Raw genomic sequence first — 17,457 nt, 5'->3', positions numbered from 1 at the left:
TCTGTACACGTGGTTTAAAAGATGCCATGCGATGTGGCGTGAAAATATGCTCGAGATTGTTTTCTTACAGCGGACAGCCGATTACATAATTGCATGAGGGATCCAGTGATACACGAGGCTCTGTGGGACCATAGTAGCCTTATAAAACACATTCAGCTGATCCCATTTCTTCACAGATAATGTTACAGCAATTGACTATTTACACTCAAAACAATCAACAGCTAAACAAACGAATAAACATTATGAATAAAAAGAAATACAATGGATAAAAACGATCACTGTAAAACACAAAAATGACAGAATAACCTTTAGGTTGTTGCGGGAGTACATCCTATGTGCCAGGCACAAAGCCCATGGAGTAAAAAAAGCACCAGGTTAGCTTCATGTGTGTTTGAATCAGAAATTTCAGTAGCAAATTAACAATGCGATTGACTAAGTGATGTTACTTGAATTTAATTTTTCTTTAAGTGCATGTATTTTCTTACAGCAATTATGTAGTGATGGTTACTAAAGGAGGTTTCCCCAAAACACTGACCTTGCACGTGAATTTCTTAAGTATACCTGATCTATGGAGGTGTGCAGGCTCAACTCTGTCCCATCAAAGGGGAAAACTTAGCTTAAAGCTGCATTATTCACTGTTTTTTATATTAACTGACTCAAGCTCGGTGAAGCTAGCCTCACGGCAGGTTTTAATAATCTAGCTCACTGGTTCCCAACCTGGAGGTCCTGACCCCCACTAGGGGTCACGAAAGCTTCACAACTTAAAAAACCAAAAACAAAATACAGAAAAAAACAAACAAACAAAAAAAAACAGTAGCCCTACATCTTATCATTTCATTCAGATATATTCATTTGTAAAGATTATATTGCTAAACGAAAAGTATAAGTATCATAAACGTGTTCGCCACAGAGCTTATTTTCTGCACTAATCCAAAATCTAATGGAAAAATCCCATTAGCTTACTGATGAGGGAACCAGGGCGACGCTAAGCTCCGCCTCAGCCTAGAGGAAAAACGCCATCCCTGAAGCACACTATAGTGGGCTTAATGCCGCCCTACGATTATTATGATTGGTTTAAAAAATACAAACCAGCCAGAGCTTTTTTCCCCCTGACTTTTCCCCTTTCTCAGGTCTGGCTAAGTGAGACAATGCATTTATGAAACACACTGTTTTTAGCATCCATAAAGTGTTGTTTTTGGTAAAACATTTCAGTAGAAGTAAAGTGTGCTATCTATCCAGCAGCGAGTTAGCAGCTAGCTAACGAAGAAGGTTGAACAGCTAGAAACTAAAAGCCATTTTTCTTTGGACTTAGTGAAAACCAAAGTAGAGCTAAAAGAAACTTCGCGAGAATGCTCATATTTTTTTGTGTTAGCTGGATGTGTAATTGGGCCATTGTTTGCTAACACATTAGCCATTAAATACGTAACAAGCAAGTGATGTAGTAGCTATGTATGTCTTTTTTTAGTTCCACTGTCTGCTACAAGTCAAAAATGTGATTAATGCAGCTTTAAGCTTCTCACTTTATTTCTGATAAACCAAGAACCTTGTTTCTTTGATGCACCACCTCATGTATCGACAGCAATACACAACGTAAGATACCAACAACTGCAACCTCTCTGGTAACGAAGCTGACAGCATATGCTGCTATGGTGTGCTTTAAAATGTACAAAGCTTAAAAGTTATGTCTTAACTGATTCTCTATGATCTATTCTGCAGACGCTGGCTGTTAGATAAATCAACTCAGTGTCTTGGAATTGAGAGAATCATCTGAAGTTGCGAACTCACCCCCTGAAGGCCGGTCTTTGTCTTGATACGAGAGCTGAAAAACACGACTATACATTTGAGAAAAAGCATTAAAGACTAAACAGTGCTTTTTAACAGCTTATGCCTCTGAAGTGCAGGCTCAGCTGACAGCACGGGTGCAAATAAGCCATTTTCAAATCGCCTCCATATCCACGTGGACGTCACCCTTGCCTGTTGGACATCATTAGAAAATCTGATTTGGTCTTAGCTTAAAAATAATTAGTCTTAACACTGAATTGCAAATCGGTCATTTTGTCTCAGTGCCAGTCAAGGGGTTATCTCCGGGTCTGAGCAGTGAAGCCAATATGGAAGTGCCTTGAACCTGCATTCTTTCTAATGGCCAGCAGAGGGCGACTCCACTGGTTGTAAAAAGAAGTTTAGAAGTCTAGGAGAAAATGACCCTACTTCTCACTTGATTTTTGATGGTCTCAATCGCTAGTTTCAAGTCTTCCTCAATACAGCAGGATGTTATTTTGTAAATTAAGGTCCCATTTAGAGTAAGATGGACAATAAAGCAGGGTATGCTATAGGGTGTGTCTACCTTGTGATTGACAAGTTGCTACCAGGGTGGTGTCCTTGGGTTCTCAGTCAGATCCACCCTTCGATTCTCGATAGCTCCACCCTCTCGTCCAGTTCTGTTTGCAAAAAACCCCAAATGGCGACAGCAAAAATGCCAAACTTGAGGCTTCGAAAATGTTAGTCCACCAACCAATGGGTGACGCCACAGTAGCTACATCCACTTCTTTTATACAGTCTTTATATAGTCTAGTTAAACAGCAGTGCTTACAGACATGACTCTTGAAGACAAAAGTGGTTTGACCTGCTTGTAGTGACCTAAGTTAGATTACAAAAAAGGAGGCCCTGATTTGGACAAAGAGGCTTTAAAATGAGATGTTTTAAATCCAGCACTTGATACAAGGAAAGCAACACTGGCAGAGAGGCGGACCCCATATCACACATACGCTGACACACTATACATAAAAAGAAAAAACTATTATTTACAGGACGGCTACCTCTCTTTCACTTTCATACATTGAATCTTTTTGTTCACTAAAAATCTTCAAATCACGACTTCATCTTGGAGGAAGTCTCATTCAACTTGATGTCCGCGCAGGACAGTTCAAGCCATCATCTTGTGTTTAAACCTGCCATCCATGGCATTCAAACACAGCTCAGTGTCAAAATGCTCCAGCTGTACCCGATCCAGAGAATCACTTTTGGGTGAGTAATCCATCGTAAGCCTCTGCAAGGCTTTATCAAGTAGAACTGACCATAATACTCTTTGTTATAATACATGAGACTGTTTTTGTTGCTCTTGCCATCAGGAGCAAAACCACGGCGAACAGAAGAAGCACAGGGAGATATACAACAAAAAACGTGATACCAGAGAAGTTCCAAACGGTCCTGAAGACTCCAAGAAGCCAGTAGTGCAGCACTCAGAGTTTGCTCGAGGCAGTTCATCCCCAGTTTTAAATCAGCAGTGATGAAAGGCGGAAAGCCGGCCGTCTGTCGTCTCTCAACTGCAGCACAGCTGCTCCGACACCAGCAGGGTGTCGTAGCCGTAGATCTCCAGCAGGTGGAGCAGGAAGAGCCTGTCTCCGTGGGGATCCAGACCCATGGCCCTCACGCTCTCCTGGGTCAGCGTGGGATCGGAGCTCCCTGCCACCTCGCTGAGGGTCTGGAAAATCCTGTTGTTCTGCTCCAGGAAAAACCTGAATGAGTGAACATGTAGAAGGAAGGGTGAGTAGTTAAATATGGCAACTTAAATGTATTTGAACTTAGAAAGCAGACTTCATTTCATGTCTCTATGCTGAACAGTAGCAGTGATAAGATGGAAGAAGCACAAAAGACACGGCACACATCTGCCCTTTGTGAGACTGAATAAATACAGTTACTGTGAGAGAAGGACAAAGGTCAGGAGATTCTGTCAGGCTCATTACTTCCTTGATTCATTTTTTTTCTAAGCTGCCACTGTGCCGACTGTTCTCCTCATAAAAAGATCAAGTTGTGTCAGCTCTGTGCACAGTGCTTAATCAGTAGTTATCACTCCACTGGCTGGGTAAATGAATCATGTTGTACTTACAGAATAAAGAGATCCTCTTCACTGGACACACAGTCTCCATTCTCCTCCTGGGAGTACAGCAACATCTGCCTGCACACACACACACACACACACACACACACACACACACACACACACACACACGGTTTATTTCCAGCTGTTAACCTTTAAAAACACACGAGAGACTGCTCTACTTTTAATTTATACTAACATATGTAATGTGTACTTGTGGTGGACATTGTGCCAGCAGCTTTGTGAGGCTGTACATAACACAGTGGTGCTTCGAGCTAAATGCTAATGTTACCGTGACAAAATGCTAATACGATGTTAAAGGTATACTATGAAGGATTTTTCTTTAAAAAATGTATGGACTCCCTCTCAACCATCACTTATGACCCACTAGAAGTGTGTTGCGGTGCATTTATCTGCAGAGACTCTGCCCTCTGCTTGGATTTTTTTATTTCTTCTTATGCTGTGGTCGTAAAGTATTTTATGTAGTTTGGGCTTCTTTTTAAGGAGATTTGGTAACAATAAGAAAAATGTAAAGCAACACCAGCCGTAGACTTTTGTAACATGTGAGCAGTAGTTCAGCTGTTAGAAGTGTTTCCTACCTCTGTTCTGTGAGTTTGCGATATTTCTCCCTGTCTGCGGTGCTGAGGCGGAGCAGAGGCTTCAGGCCGTCTCTGTAGGTCTTTACATTCTGATTGTCTACATACACATCGTACAGATCCTTCTTCTCCTCAAAGATCTTCTCAGTAGTGCCTAAAGAGGTAAGAAATACATGAGATGGTTTAATACCTGCTGAGGAATCAGACCAACAAGTCTTTTTTCAGTGTGGCTTTAACATGTTTCAAGCATCCACTTACACGCCACGTAGGAGAGCTCGTTCTCCAGGGCGCTGATGTCGGCCACGTTTACGTAGAAGAACGGGCGGAACTCGGGCACGGCCACGCCGATCCCGGGGATGGAGATGTTTGCCAGGCAACAGCAGCAGTACACTGTGAGGGGAGAGGGGGTGGAGGGTGAAATGAGATAAATGATGCATGAGTGTGGGTGAGAAAGAGAGCGACACAGGGTGTGAATGTGTGTATGACGTGTAGACTGTCTCACTGATACAGCTGGAGAGAAACTGGATGTACGCTGATGTGAAATCACAGTTGTCTGAATAAGTTTAATGGGCTCCAGAGCTGTAACAGATTGTGGAGACTTGAAGTAAAGTAAAAACATGAAAACAAACATTTTTCTTTTAGATTAAAGGAATATTTTGACACGTTGTGAAATACACATTTTAATATCTTGCAAAGAGACCGACAAAAACAGGCAAACAACCACAAGGAGTCACAAAACCTTCAGACATAGAAAGGTAAACTGTTTCCACCTGTTTCCATTATTTGTGCAAAGCTAAGCTAACCAGCTGCTGGCTCCAGCTTTGTATTGAACTTAAAGTTTGATACCACAAAAGTGCTACCAAACATCTCATCTGACTCTTGGCAAGAAAGTGAATATGCATAACTCCCAAAATGTTGAACTATTCCTTTAAACTTCTGTAAAAATAAATCCATTCTCACCTCTGTAGCAGACCACACCCACAGGTGGAGGGGAGAAGATGAGGATGCGTCTGCGCAGCAGAGCCAGTTTCCACAGCACCATGATCTGCTCCCCAAAGAAGCGGATGAACTGGGACATACAGCCTGCAGGGTGGGTGATCTGGTCCACAGGTATTCAGACACAGTGGTAAAAAAAAGTTACTGAGTCATATAGAGTAAAAAACAGCAGCTTACAAAGTTGTAGAACTGCCGCTTACCTTCATCTCAGGGTGCATGCTGTGGTTGATGGCAGCTCCCCAGGCATTGGCTGGACATGCAGTAACAACACCATCACCACTGGGGGGCAGAAGTGCTCTCTTGTCCTCATAGAAGGCCTCCAGGGGGGAGTAGTGGCCCGGGGACTGAAGCTGGAGCCTGGGGCACCAAACATAAGATTTTTTTGGGACAAAATTCTAAACCTTAAAATAAACCATTTTGGTTTTAAAATGGAGCCCTAACATGTGAAATGCATGTGGCTAACAGTCATTAATTAGTGCAAATGCAGCTATTTGTAATTCACATTCATTTGGCCTGGAAACCCTCAGTGAGTAACAACAGACTGGACTACAGTGAACTGCAGTGGGCTGGATGTCAATCTGTGAAATAGTATGCTAACAAAGTACAGAAGAAAAACAGCTGGCTGAGTATGCCTGTAAAATGTGATGTTTTTTTTGTGTTAAGGCTTCATTATTAATCTCTAAAACAGTGGTGGAAATATTTTTCAGCCATATGCCCCCTCACCAGTGCATAACATTATTGATAAAAACAAAAACAGGGAAAGAAAAGCCTCTATAAAGAGGTAAAATAAAACTAGGTAAATCCTATTAGAACATATTCTTCACGCTACTGATGGTATTTTAGTGGTTCTGTTTTCGCTTTCTTTTTCACTTCTTGCTCTATGTTTTCCGCTGTATTGCTATTATGTTTCAACCACAACTGGTTGCATTCATTTTAGCAGTTGACAGTTTACGGCAGTGAACGACTGCTTCAAAAAAAAAAAAAATGGATACTGAATATAACATTTGGTTTATCAAACTTACACTTGCATTTTTCTAACTTATATCAAATTATTTTAAGCATGACTGATATTTTTTAAACGTGTACCCCCTAAAGTACTCCATTAAATGTTTGACATGTTTGCTTGAAAAATTAATTTCTGATCAAAGTTAAAGTAGATTAAAATTCTGTAAATCAACTACTTGATCAGTTAAGTAATTGTTTCAGCAATAAATGTGATCCTCCAGGCTAAAGGTTGAATTATAAACCAGGTTATAGACAAGATCACTATTTAACTAATTAGAGATTTAGGTTTTCAACTGCATGTAAGACCAGGGGCGATTCTAGGATCAGAGGTTTAGGGGTGCTGAGCACCCAGAGAGCTGCCCGGCCAGGCAAGATAAATTTTACTGTTTTGTACATTTTAACTCAATTTCATTCCCACATTTGTGAAAGAAAAGCACAACACTTTTTGGGAAAATCTGTGACTAAACCATCAAATCTGATAAAGGTTATTTAAATGCTGAGCCACAGCAAAAGAGGAATGGATTGGAATCATAAAAGAAACATATCGTAACCCTAATTTCTGGGGGAGGATAACTCATTTTGATACAGCAGCTCCTCAACATACACATAAACAGTATGTATGTTTCTGGAGTAAACCAGCCCCCTATAGTGAGTACCAAAAATACCAAAAATGGACCTTGGACTTATTTTTTGGACTTTTATTTGAAATGCAATGCACAACATGTAACATTAACACATTAACAGTAATTGACTTTTTCAATGTTTGTCTCTGCCTTTTTCCTTCTTGTCTGTATTATATAATACAAATACATAAATAAAAATACACTTCAAAAAAGAAAAGTGCTTGAAATCTACAAAATAATAATAATAAATACACACAATAGGAGTTATAATGTTAATGGGCATCCAGTCAGTTAGCTAGTCAGTAGCACCTTGGCTTTAATATTAACACATGCACATGACACAACAGCTAGCTTCTCTCATTCCAATTCAAACAGAGGACAGTGGTACTGACCACCTGTAACGTTTCCTAGCTAGAAAAAACGTCAGCTAACTCCTACCTAACAACATAAACAGTGACCTACGATTAAATGCAGCAAAAATGAGGACTGGTAATGATAATAATGTGTTGGTATTGAGTGGTAGAAGTTAAGAAATGTGCCACATATCCTGGTTTAAGCCAGGTACTTACACCACTACTGCATATCACCCACTCTGGAAGGCAGCACATTGCTCTGTGCAGATAGAGCGCTCAGAGCCCGAGTCGGGGAAAGGTGGGAGGGATGGGGTGGATCAAACCATTTTTGAGGCAAGGGGTGGGGGGGGTGCTGCTGTATTTTTGTTGTTAAAATATTAGGTTGCAACCAAGTACTCTATGGTTTTGACACTTTTCTAGCTTGTTAAAAAGACTCTATGGTTTTGACACTTTTCTAGCTTGTTAAAAAGGGACACACAGAAAATAAATAAATAAATTAAAAAAAATCTCTCAAATTTTAGGGGTGCTGGGATTCAATTTAGGGGTGCTTCAGCACCCCCAAAAATGGGCTAGAAACGCCTATGTGTAAGACTCACATGCAGTGTTTTCTTATGTGTCACCAACTGTACCATGGGTTACATAGACATTTTAGGATTCTATACCAAGACACATCTCCATTAAACTCTCTTGTCCTTGTTAGCATTTTTTTTCCTGTAAAGCTAATTAGTTCTGCTAGCTGCAAGTGCCAGGAGAAGACAAACAAGAGAGTCAAAATCAGAAATGGAGGGAAGGAGAGATAGAGAGAAAAGAAAGGGGAAAGTATCCATGAATTCCTAAATGTCTGAACCACCTCATGACCAACAGTGAGCCCTTTATGTAACTGCAATGGCAGTCAGCAGATGGGGAATCTGGAGCGAGCTACGAGGGGAATGATGAGTAAGGAGCATGACCGCTGCATGACTGGGGGCCAAGAGAGGCCAGAGTGTGGGAACTGAGGAGAGGGAAGAGAGGAGGAGGATCGAGGGAAAGCAGACAGGAATGTAGAGAGAGAGCTGTGTTCAAAGGGAAAGTGTAACATGGGTGTGACAAAGCATGGGGTGTAACACTGAAGTACACGAGTCTGATCACACCAGCAAGTTCTTAATTATTAATGGGGTTTAAAGATAAAGGAAGTGTAGCAGGGAAAGAAAACAGGAGTTATGGAAAGTGTGAGAGTGGTCTATTTGAGATGAGGGAAAAGAAAGAAGAACAGGAACTTGGCTATGAGGATTCAAAAAGCCCCTCTAGCAACCCCTAGTGGCCATATGTGAACTTGCCTCTGGATTAACACTGCCATATGTGAAGCCTCTGACTAGTGGTAGTAGTGGTGGTGTCACAGGACGAACTCTTTGATTGAATAACTGAATTACTTCAAAGACATTTTGATAATTAATTAAAGCTGTAGTTGGTAAGACCTCGATCAAAGTTAGGTAAGTTCTTCTGTTAGTTTCTTCTCTCTTCCCTCATCGAAATGAGGGAATACGGGAAGGTAAGAGCGTACGGCCCGGTTTGGCAGGGGAGAGTTCAGTCCGCACAGACGTCTCTCCTTGGCTCTGCCTTCCCTTCGCTCCTTCTTACTTTTCTATCTACCTTTGCGATTTCCTACTCTTCTATCCATCAAACCCTTTGTCTCCCACTCAGACCCCCAGACGACACTATTACTCCCACTCATAGTCTCAAGTATGTGCATCAGGGATTTTACTACTTTATCTAGTCCTAAAGTGAACCAATGCAGTAACAGAATCTTGATTAATATTTGATCAGTGCTGCCTAGTTTGACAGTTTGGCCGCAGTTCACAAGCTGCGACTGACATAACTGACAGCCATGTAAGAGACTCCTTGGCTCTGATTGGTTGTTTTCATTCAGGCGTGGTAGATTGCAAACGCCATTAGAAGCACTATTACCCCTTTTCCACTAAATGAGCTCTGGCTCTCACGCCAGTTCTGTTCAGGACTCTTGAAACCTTGGTGCTATCTAGCACACCAGCCCATGTTTCCACCAGTTATGATCAGAACCCCGCAGACGTTTATTTTTATACTATTAATGAGACTACGGCATGCTCTTTTTTCCTAGGATTTCTCACTTAACATCTCTATTGTTGCCTTCTCCATCCTCTCTTTCCAATCTGTAGAATCTAACACGCCCACTGATGTCGTCACGATTCGCACTTCAGGTCAAGGAAAACCTACTGTCGTTTGCTTCTAGCTGGGAACCAATTTTTCGGATACCAAACCAATTTTCCATTTGGTCAAAATGCTTCGAATGGTTTAAAATTAGGTTTAAACTTTTTCTACTATGGCATAAAGTTATTTCTTTGATAAAAGTTACCAACTGCAGCTTTAATCATTTTATATAATATGTCAAGCAAACAGCGGGTTCCAGCTTTTCAAAATGAGGTTTTACTCTTTTGACCACCAAACTCAACTATAAAGCCGACATGGGAAGTACTTAAAGTGTGTCGAAAAAATTTGAAATTGGACCATGTACACTTCCAAGATCTTGTGATATGTTCGTGACATTTTATAGAAGTTATTTTGAGCCTGTTGCTCGGTGAAAGCAATATTTCCTGTAATGTGCATCAGCAAACCACTCTGTTGTACAAACTAGCTCCTCTTACCTGACCTGGTGCTCCAGAAAGCTCATGTAGCGGTAGAGCAGGGTGTAGGAAGGTGACAGGATCCCTACCGACTTCATCCTCGCCCCCCTCTCCACTGTGCTCTCCACCGCCATGTTGGCAAAGCAGGCGAGGCCAAAGTAGCAGCCCTTCCGGAAGTAGCTGTGGATGGATGGAGGGATGGGAGAGGGAGAGAGGGAGAGAGGGAGACAGACGAAGCCATGAGTCATGAAAAGCAAAGGCACTGCCAGATGGCTGGGCTTTCTTTTCTTTTTTTTTTGCCAGGCAACACTTTGTGTCGTTCTGTCCTGCCAGGAGGAGGACATGGGGCCGCATCCTAATACTCAACATTACCTTCCTCCTCTTGGTTGTTGCCCTTCAGGTTGTACAGAAGGTGAACAACTTCCTCTATAGTGCAAATGCTTACATGAAGTCTGTGGTGACTCGGTGGGAGCCGCTGGCGATGGCTTTGAACTCCACTCCCTCCAGGTCCATGTCTTTGGGCAGACACCACTCCAGCATGTTTCCTATCACACCCACACAATATTAAAACACACAGGCCAGCAGACAAACACTGATAGAAGACCACACTGTAAATATATTATCAGCATTTCATTTGATGTTCATAAAAAAACAACAGGGACTGGATTCCTTGGAATTCATTATGTGTTGGACGCTGACGCTCGGGCGGCAGCTGAGCAAATACAGTCTGATAGGAGTGGGGAGACAGAGAAGGTGACTCAGCCTCTGTGGTTTTCAATCTAATCATTAGCTACACATATCAGCCAGTGGAGTCTCTGTAGAAATATGAGTTGTTTCGTCAGATCGAGCCTACAGGTCTGTATCATCCACCTGCGGCTTAACACAAAAGATGCTCCATTACCACTCTGACAGCTGGTATTGACTTTAAGTATTAAGCTTTAACTATCGTGCAGTGCAAAGTGCCTTTCAAAGCTGTTTCCTGTACAGAGGGACTGGTATTAAATGGCCTCTAGAGACTTAATATTTTTTTATTATATATTTTACATCCTATTTGTGTACAAAGGCACAAAATCTGGATACTCTGATTTGTGATATATCATCAGGCTCTTGATGCTAGACTAAAGTCTGTAAGAAATTATCCCCAGTTTACTGTCAGCTCTCTGCAGCGTTATTACAGGTGAAGTACTACAATTAATTCTACTCTATTATGCTTGTTCCAGCACAGTAAAGACAGTGGTGTAGTGGTAGCTGATGAGGCTGGTGTACTGCTAGGTAAATAGGTAGGTTACCGAGGAGGAAGTGGGTATACTCTCCCATATATTCCAATAGCTTTTTGGCTGATGGGTGGGTATACTATAAACGGACAGAAAGAGAGGAGGGTATACAGTACACCTGTATAAACCCTAGACGACACCACTGAGACTCAGAAATGTTCTAAGAGATCCTTAAGTCTCATTTCTTCACTTGAAAAAGAAACCTTTGGGATGTCTTGGCAGCATTGTTGCATGTCTTCACTTCACTGACTTCCTGTCACTTCTCTGCTGTGCTCTCTAATCAAAAAGGTCAAATTAAATACCCCCCCACTGCCCTGTGTTTTGGGTGGATTGCTCCTTTAAGTAAGCACAGGTGAGGCTTTCTTTCTGTAAGTAGAAATGGGGCAATCTTTTTGTGATATCTTGCCAAAACGCTGACACAATAATAGCCTACATTTTGTTTCAATGCTAAGGCGTATGCTGAGGTGTAGCGAAGGGTATATCCACCTCTTTTTCTGGCCATTTACCCACCTATTGCCCAAAACGCCATTGGAATATATAGGAGATTATACCCACTTACTCCTTGGTAACCTACCCATCTACCTTATAGTGCACCCACCTCATCAACTACCATCACACCACTAGGCAGAGGTATATTTTCCTTGATATTTTAAAGGTCCAGTGTGTAGGATTTCGGAGCACCTATTGGCCGAAATGGTATATAATATTCATAACTATGTTTCCATTAGTTTATAATCACCTGAAAATGAGAACTGTTGTGTTTTTGTTACCTTAAAATAAGCTGTCTGTATCTACAAAGGGAGCGGGTCCTCTTACACAGAGGTCACCATGTTGTTTCTACAGTAGCCCAGGATGGACAAACTAAACACTGGCTCTAGAGACTGCCATTTACGTTATCACATCAGCCACCGTAGTTTCCCTACATTCTTGGCACATGGGAGTTTCAGTTCTGCAGCCTCACTGCTAGATACCACTTGATCCTACAAACTGGACCTTTAACGTAAGAGTGACCTTTGATACTTCACTGATTCATCTTGGTTGTAAAATTCTGCAGTTATGAAAACATTTAGTAACATACTAAACAAAAGAACATGTTGTTCTCTACAGGTACACATATAATGATGTACCACAGCCAACTGTCTTGTAATATATTATATGATTTACCTACTGTGCATTCTGTTAGTCTCATCATATCAGTACACTGCGAGCAATAACGTGTCCTGTTTTATCTTATCATGCATTACGTGTCAATCCTGGCTCTGTTATTAAGGAAAGCTGTGGCATCAGCTCATTAGGGTAACATTATTGACTGTACAGACCAGGCATTGATCAGCTAATCTACCTGGAGTCTTGTAATTGAAGCCTTTTGTGCAAAGCCCCTATCAAATGGTGGTAGTGGGGGAGTACTAATGTCAGCGACCCTTCCACTGAGCAATTTTTTAAAGCACTGATAACCTGTCATAACCTCACCCATGCTGCAAAATCAGAAAGCACCCATCTCCAGCCGATAGGGAATCTTCCCACTTGCAATGAACTCAGGGTTTTTTCCATCATTTTGAAACATTAAATCTTATGATTCTTAAATGAATCACCTCTCTAGGTGAGTAACCTGATTGGCTCCTATTTCACAGGGGCTTATCTTGTCTTCAACATGCCCCTCATTAAAAATGTATAGGCCTGCCTGCTCTCTGCAGAAACGACCAGCTGATTGATCCCCATCACGGAACTCATCTTTACATGTCTGTTTCTGTAGTCAGGCGACAGATGGCTTTTAATCACGTCTCTAAACTTATGGCCAGGTCAGAGAGAGCCACACCTGTAGGAGAAGGTTCTGCAGACTTGGTACAAACACGCGCTCTTCATATTTGGGCGTCAGACACAGGGATTGCTTGCATTAGACGAGGCTTGGTTTATATTCTGTTTTCCTGTCTATAAACATGATCTTTTCTCTTTGTGTGTGTTGTTTAATAAAGCAATGATACTCCCATGTTGCATATTTGATGTCCCACCTGATCTGGTATTGAATGTAACGACAAAGACCGACACAATCTGGTCCTTTTCCTCCCATTTCACCATCCTGTCCTCCAGCGACACCTCCCTCGATCCTGGATCCGAGAGATGCTCCTCGCTGTCGGGACGCAGGGCTTCATCCTTGCCCGCCGGGATGCTGGAGGTCGCGGGTGGGGCGCTGCAGCCGTCTGCGTTGGAGAAAGACCTGCTGGGAGTGGGACCCCCTGGACTGCCGCTCCACCCAACACGGCTGTTGGAGGGGCTCGCCAGTCGGTCCTTGGCGTGGGGTGCCGCCGGTGCCTCTCCGCCGGGCTTCTCCGCGGACGGAACCTCCTCCCAGTCCAGCAGAGGGGCTCGGTCCGACCGCTCCACCATCCTGTCGGCGGTCCCGCCTCGTCAGTCTCACAGCGGATTGTAAATGATGTCTCAGCCGACGGGCACCAGGTCCATCCGTGGATAATTACACCTCAGAGCGAGTCCCGCATCGTAAAGTTCTTCTTAACTGTTCAGAACGGTTGCATTTTGCATCAAATTAACGTCGCGAGACCAGCTTTCACATCTATCTTTATAATCTTTCTTCTCTGAGGTGATCATAAATTTGATGCTGTTGGGAGAGGGCAACTCCTTCGTCTAATGTGAGCTGCATTCAAAACAATTCACCAGTCGCTGTCACACTCCCTTTACTACGAATAGTTATTGAACGTTTAGGAACACGGCACCGTTTTGGCTTCTTGAATGTACCCTGCACCAGAGCATCGGGATGAATCTTGTCTTCCTGAGTAGCACTTTCGCTGGAAAGATTTATGTTTTTATAAAGAATATTCTCGTGTTAAAAAAATAAATACTCTTAATATGTCAGATATATTTTTAAAATTTTGAAATTGTACCATTAATTGCTATTTGTCTATTTTACAGTTTAAAATGGCTTTTTGAGTGAGTCGAATGTTGCGACGCAAAATCCAAGCAAGGGTTGGTGACATAGTTCAGCGACACGTCAACCACACGGAAGAAGGTGTCTGTCCAACCTGCCACTTTCCTGCTCACCGAAGGACCGTAGTCTTATCGAAATGGGTGAGTATTTTTACTATTGGTCGACTAAATGTATGGACGTGCCCTTTGAGTCTCTATAACCTTATTGCGTATGAATTATTAGGTTCAAGTATATCTCTATTTCCATTTAACGCGCAGCTCGCCTGCTAGCTAGCTAACGTTAGCTATTACCGTGGATACGGTATGTCATCCATGGTCTTTTGACGTGGACAGCTCTTAAACATTTTGTCTCCAAACTATTCGGGCCAGCTGTGTAATAATACTTATATATTGGCATCAAAGGCATAAGAGAAAAATGAACGAGGACCTGCTGTCTTTAATTAATTCAATGATGCCGGAACGTCAGTTTTTGATGCTAAGCTAACCTAAGCTAACCTTAGCTAATTTCCTCAACCACCTGAGTGATACTGAGAGGCCCACTGTTGTGCAAATCAGGAAAAGACATTGGGTTTTAAATAGCTTCAGTTGTAGGGAAGCTCACTCTTTTACGTTGAATTTACTTTCATGTCTTTGTAACTGTCACATCTCTCTGTTTCTGTAATTCTTCACAACTCGTACCACTATTTTGGCAGTTGATTTGCCATTAACTATTTTGTTTTCCTGATTTAAGCTATCATTAAGCTTCTTATAATGAAGAAAAATGAATGCACTGGGTCAAGACACAAGTTGTAGGTGATTGTAAGAAAATTAGGTGCTCTTCAAAGATAGGACAAATGGTCACTTGAGAACAAAAAGCAATGAGTGTCCCAGCTTACTTCAGTGTAGGATTCCATAATATGGGCTGGCACGGTGTGTAAGTCCTCTCTTCACCCTATTGAAGACTACCTAAAGTTGACACGTGCCGGTCCATTCATGGGTGACTAAGGGATACCTTGTTAGACTACCAGCCCATATCATGGACCTCTATGCTGAGGTAGCTGGGACAGTCGTTGCTTTTTATTCCTATGTTATCATTAAGTTTATTTATGCAAAGACCACAGCCCAAAGTGATGTTTTACACCCAACAAATCCAAAGTATTCAGCTCATGGTGAAGACGGAGCAAGCAAATGTTTGCTGTTTTAGTTGATGTTATATCAAAAATTACTTTTCTCTGCATTAAACTCTTCCCCATGTGTCTATTTTTCAGGTAATTTCTTCTCTAATCTCTTCATGGGCCTGTTAGGCTCCAGAGAGATGAGGATTCTGATCCTGGGTTTGGACGGCGCAGGGAAAACAACCATTCTGTACCGGCTGCAGGTTGGAGAGGTGGTCACCACAATCCCCAGTATGTACTGGCTTGCTGTATTTCTTTGTTCCCGTACTTATTTAGTGTATATTCCTCCACACACAACATCCTCAGATTCATATCAGTTTAACTGTCAGCTTATCAGATATAGTATTTTTTTAACATAGTAGTATGACAACAGTCTATTTATGTACGCTGAAATTACAGTATGAATGGCATCCATCCTCAGTCCTGCAGACATGTGTCTGCACAGTGAGGCTTGGTAAACAAAGGCAACCAGTCTGGTCAACATTTTTCTTTGACACACAGACTTTTACTGGAGAGAGGCAAATTAAGACAAACAAGTTTCACTGGCTTTAATGAAAGTAATTACAGTTGACAGAGTTTGATGTTAGCAAAGACAGCTGTGATACCTGGAGAAAAACAAACACAATGTATGAGTCAGTTTGTGGTTTTGAAACACTGAAATGGAAGTATGTGATCAAATAAGAATATAAACTGAATCAAGCTGTGTCTGTGAGTACTGCAGTGTATATCGTAATCTCAGTACTCAGCAGAAAAATCACACTGCACACACAGATAAGATGGTGGTAACCGTCAGGATCATATTCTTGGCTCTCACTGTCCCCTTTTGGATTTCTCTCCACTAAGCAATCGGCTTCAACGTGGAGACAGTCACATACAGGAATCTGAAGTTCCAGGTGTGGGATCTGGGAGGACAGACAAGTATCAGGTAGGTGACAGATTGTGGCTGTGCTGTGGAGCTCCCAGGAGTTACTGTGTGAAAGTGTATGTATGTGGGACACGGATGGAGCTCCAAACAGCATTTTGGAGATTGGGTATAAACAGAAGAAGCAAGGTTTTGTGTATATGTACCTATTTTCACCTCACTTTTTAAATGTTTGAACTTGTTGCCTTCATTCTTGCATCTATGCGCTGTCAAACCACCATGTTTTTTTGTTACTCTTCATCATCCTCTCTGTCTCTTCTCCCGTCTGACAACCTCTGCTCCTCGCTCTGCTCGACAGGCCCTACTGGCGGTGTTACTACTCGAACACAGATGCAGTCATCTATGTGGTTGACAGCAGTGACCGGGACAGGATGGGCATCTCAAAGTCTGAGCTGGTGGCCATGTTGGAGGTAAGTGGGCTCATTCTCAACTACAACCTGAACACATTGAACCATTTCATCATTTTGCAAGTATTTGAGGTCATGTCAAAATATTTTGTTGCTCAAATTACGCTGGTCAAATCCAGATGCCAACATTCAAAGTGAAAAATTCAAGTTTGAGCATCTGGGCTAGCAAGTTTTTATTCCTCCGTGCTGGCGATAGCCGTCCATCCTTCTGGCCGCCCCATTCTCCTAAATGCAGTATCTCAGTAATGCCTTGAAGGAATTTCTTCAACTTGGACTCAAGGATGAACTGTGACATTTGTTTATAACATACTATGACATTTTAATATTTTTGATCACATACTGTACTATGACTTTTTTTATGATATTTTTGACCACATACTATACTATGACTTTTTTATGATATTTTTGATCACATACTACAGGGTCCGACATTAACGGTTGCCCAAATGCCCGGGGCAAGAGGGTCCGACATTAACGGTTGCCCAAATGCCCGGGGCAAGTAAAAATAGCCGGCGGGCCAGCAGACCCTGCACAGGCATGCCCGATCGGGCAAGCAGCACCGACTCGGACACACACACATACCGGACAGCCTCTCAGTCCTTACCCGTTAACGTTAGCTCATGTACAACACAGGTACCACACAGAAACTTTTACAAAGGGTCATAATGTGCTTC

General features: G+C 42.1%; 2 protein-coding genes across 2 annotated transcripts in view; one reads left to right on the top strand and one right to left on the bottom strand.

Annotated features, from left to right (window-relative positions):
* Nucleotides 1–104: 104 nt before the first annotated feature.
* LOC126385277 (DENN domain-containing protein 11-like) lies at nt 105–14,001 on the bottom strand. The gene is made up of 9 exons (XM_050036889.1): nt 13,370–14,001; nt 10,532–10,631; nt 10,108–10,266; nt 5,670–5,826; nt 5,434–5,572; nt 4,732–4,863; nt 4,477–4,627; nt 3,887–3,955; nt 105–3,515 (listed from the first exon to the last, which is right to left on the bottom strand). The coding sequence occupies exons 1-9, from the start codon at nt 13,743–13,745 to the stop codon at nt 3,320–3,322; spliced, it is 1,479 nt and encodes a 492-aa protein (XP_049892846.1). The 5' UTR covers nt 13,746–14,001; the 3' UTR covers nt 105–3,319.
* Nucleotides 14,002–14,289: 288 nt separating this feature from the next.
* Nucleotides 14,290–17,457, top strand: part of arl1 (ADP-ribosylation factor-like 1) — an 8,335-nt gene continuing 5,167 nt past the window's right edge. The window contains exons 1-4 of the mRNA XM_050036891.1: nt 14,290–14,441; nt 15,548–15,685; nt 16,298–16,379; nt 16,675–16,786. Of these exons, the coding sequence (XP_049892848.1) occupies nt 14,438–14,441; nt 15,548–15,685; nt 16,298–16,379; nt 16,675–16,786 (336 nt within the window). The 5' untranslated portion in view covers nt 14,290–14,437. The remainder of the gene's footprint in view (nt 14,442–15,547; nt 15,686–16,297; nt 16,380–16,674; nt 16,787–17,457) is intronic.

This window comes from Epinephelus moara, chromosome 23 (assembly GCF_006386435.1).
Source record: "Epinephelus moara isolate mb chromosome 23, YSFRI_EMoa_1.0, whole genome shotgun sequence".
Classification (NCBI taxonomy): Eukaryota; Metazoa; Chordata; class Actinopteri; order Perciformes; family Serranidae; genus Epinephelus; species Epinephelus moara.
This window is presented reverse-complemented; position numbering and strand designations above follow the sequence as displayed.

What these genes read in the sequence shown, in the direction of transcription:
- LOC126385277 (XM_050036889.1), bottom strand. Translation starts at nt 13,745, where the DNA reads ATGGTGGAGCGGTCGGACCGAGCCCCTCTGCTGGACTGGGAGGAGGTT. An exon ending in CGAGTCACCACAGACTTCAT is followed by an intron (nt 10,267 to 10,531) that starts GTAAGCATTTGC and finishes ATCCATCCACAG; the next exon opens with CTACTTCCGGAAGGGCTGCT. An exon ending in CGCAAACTCACAGAACAGAG is followed by an intron (nt 3,956 to 4,476) that starts GTAGGAAACACT and finishes GTGTGTGTGCAG; the next exon opens with GCAGATGTTGCTGTACTCCC.